General features: G+C 41.2%; 1 protein-coding gene across 1 annotated transcript in view; it reads right to left on the reverse strand.

Moving 5' to 3' along the window:
- LOC103604606 (choline transporter-like protein 1) overlaps window positions 1–945 on the reverse strand; it is a 74,987-nt gene extending 74,042 nt beyond the window's left edge. The window contains exons 1-2 of the mRNA XM_008589175.1: window positions 934–945; window positions 649–738 (exon numbers count right to left, since the gene is read on the reverse strand). Of these exons, the coding sequence (XP_008587397.1) occupies window positions 649–738; window positions 934–945 (102 nt within the window). The remainder of the gene's footprint in view (window positions 1–648; window positions 739–933) is intronic.
- Window positions 946–3,274: the final 2,329 nt, after the last annotated feature.

The raw sequence follows: 3,274 nt of genomic DNA on the forward strand, positions 1-3,274 counted from the left end.
CCGGGCTTTTTTTTTTTTTTTTTTTTTTCCTTTTTGTCTTTTTTCGTGTCCGGCAACGGATCGCAACCCTCAGTGTCACGCCCGTACTGGACTGGGACCGGCAACAGGATCGCAAACCTCGGTGCCGCGCCCGCACCTTGCTCAGCCAGTGAGCGGGAACCGGTCTGTATGTGGGATCCGAACCCTCAGTGGGAGCGCCGCCGCGCTTAAGCAGCGCACTGTAGCAGTGCGCCACCAGGCCGGCCCACTACTCAGGACTTTTGATTCCAGTGTTCTAATCACTACCACATCAAGATCACCATTTGCAGAAACTTATGTCAAATGATCTGACTTTGTGAAATGATCTAGTGAATGAGATGAGTTCCTGTTGCTCCTTAATTTTAATCTCAGTTTTTATGTAGGAAAAAAAAAAAAAAATCAGGGGATACCAAATACCACTGAATGTCATGAGGGGAAAATAACCTGCCACAATGGTATCTAAAGCCCTCCAATTACAAGCAATATAGGAGGGGTAAAATACGTACACACACACACACACACACACACGAATGTACACATATACATAAAACGAGCTCCCTCTTTAAACCAACCCCCCACCATTCCCGTGGATCATGAGTTCAGGTTCAGATTATCTGTGAGTTTCCTTACCATCCCAATGCAGAAGAGGACAAAGAGCAGCAGCCATGGTATGTCTGTGCAGCTACGGTCTTCCAGAGGCTTCCATTCTCGTTTGGAGCTCTAATTGAAAATATAAAATAAGACAGAGTGGTAAATGTTTAGTTAGAATTAGAAAGGCACAGATACACCATTTATACCTTGATCCCTTCTTTGCCAAAAAAGTTTCTACTGAACTTTTAAGATACAACTCAAGTATCTGTCACCCTCAGCCAACACTGGCCAGGCAGAGTACTGAGTTCAACGCTTTTCCTGTACCTCTATTAGCATGCTGAATTGTTCTTCTTACTCTGTGTCCCCAGCAGATTGTAAGCTTCACAATGGAAGAAACTAGTCTCATTTCCCAGCATCTAACATGATGCCTGAGGGCTAGTGATCTGTCCTCAGTAAAGACTTTTTAAAATGAATAAACAAATAAACTCTCCCAACTTCAATCTTAGCACTAGCTTTTTCTTTGGTGTCCAGATGCTAGACTTAAAAAAAATTTAGAACATGCTTTCTATATGTTCTCTTGTAGGAAGGAAGCCCATCAAAATGAATTCCTATTCAGGGGTAAATTCTTCTAAGTCAAATAAAACTCAGGAAGGAAAAATTCAATTTTTATAGACAGATCTGAGCAACTCCTACACAATCCATGAAAATCCATGGATTTTCATTCTGTTCCTGGAAAATGTTAGAGTTTCTAGATCAAACACAGAGATTCTTTAACTATAAAGAACTAGAGGCATTCTAAAAGTTAATTTGCAAAGTATTGATTGGAATTCCAATTGCATTTTTTTCTTATTGCAATTGTCTTAGGTTCTCAGGTCACTTCACAAATCCCTTTTAATCAAAATGTAACTGAAATAACACTCCTGCGCTTTCTAATGAACAAAAATCCCTGAGTCTCACACTCTCCTAGGAACAGTAAGCAGAGGAGGGAGAGAAGGTAGCCCTGGGAAACCCATGGGAAGGTAACAACATAGTTAAGGCCTCCAGTGGCTTCCATGACAAGATCCAGGAAGCTGTCTGGAGAAGGCCTGTCAGTAGGAAAGGGCACTAGCAGGAGGGGGCTGGAGATAAGGGAGCCCTCCAGTATACTAAACATTTAGAATGCAATCAGGCTTAGTTCTCCCTTCCTCTGAAATAATGCAGATGCTCCTCAACTTAAGGTGGTTACATCCCAATAAACCCGTCCTAAGTTGAAAATATCATAAGTCAAAATTGCATTTACCAATGAGCCGCCAAAACAAATAAAAAATAACAAAAAAGAAAATGCATTTGGGACTGGCTGGTTAGTTCACTTGGCTAGAGCATGGTGCCAATAACACCTAGATCAAGGGTTTGTATGCCTGTACCAACCAGCCACTTAAAAAAAAGAAAAGAAAAGAAAAGGCACTTAGTATACCTAACCTACCAAACATCATAGCTTAACCTAGTCTACCTTAAACATGCTCAGAACACTTTACAGTTGGGCAAAATCATCTAACACAAAGCCTATTTTATAATAAAGAGTTCAATATTTCACGTTACTTATTGAATACTGAAAGTGAAAAACAGACTGGTTGGGTACCCAAAGTACAGTTTCTACTGAAAGCATATCATTTTCACATTGTAAAGTGGAAAAATCACTAAGTCCAACTATGGGGCCATCTGTAGTTTTAAACTATGTATCATTTGATAACCTGATGAATGCTGCAGATTCTTCTTAGGACATAAGCATATATTCCCATAATTTTCAATAAAAATTAGGATATTTAGACCCCGGGTTGAGAAATTCAGCTTTAAAATATCTGCCTATCAACAATGAGGGCAGAGAATTTGAGCTACAACCACCTCTTCCTAATCCCTAAAGTGTTAACTAGACAAATGCCTTGTGAGTGCCTAACGCAGTTCGATCATTACAACAAAAAACCCAGATAGCTTGTTCTCAGACACCTACATAAGAAAACAAAAGAGCACTAGTCAGTCATGGAAAAAAACCTTATCCCAAGACTCTAACTAGCATTAAAAACCAAGCCTAAGTAGGCAGTTTTTTCCGGAGGAATGTAGCACTTTGGCATAATGGATAAGGACTCAGTCTCTCCCTAGCTGTCACTAGCTACATGACTTTACATAAATTGCTTCATCTTTCTGGGTGGAAGGAAGGAGTTGGACTGGATATCTTAGGTTCCTTCCAATGCTAAAAATTTATAATCAGAAATGCACTTCTGTCAAAATGTTTGATATGACCAAAAAACCTACAAAATAATTTGATATTCTTCCCTGTTATTCAAATAAGAATGCTTGTATTGTGGCCTGTATTCTGGAAGACAGTTGCTCAGTGTGAATAAAGAATGCTTCTGGGCCGGCCCGGTGGCGCACTGCTACAGTGCGCTGCTTGGGAGCATGGCGGCGCTCCCGCCGAGGGTTCGGATCCCACATACAGACCGGTTCCTGCTCACTGGCTGAGCGGGGTGCGGGTGCGACGCTGAGGGTTGCGATCCCGTGGCCGGTCCTGGTCCGGTACGGGCGCGACACTGAGGGTTGCGATCCGTTGCCGGACACGAAAAAAGACAAAAAAGAAAAAAAAAAAAAAAAGAATGCTTCCTTGTATTAAATAATTTCAGTCTTGAATAAT

This window comes from Galeopterus variegatus, unplaced genomic scaffold (genome assembly GCF_000696425.1).
Source record: "Galeopterus variegatus unplaced genomic scaffold, G_variegatus-3.0.2 Scaffold5279, whole genome shotgun sequence".
Lineage (NCBI taxonomy): Eukaryota > Metazoa > Chordata > Mammalia > Dermoptera > Cynocephalidae > Galeopterus > Galeopterus variegatus.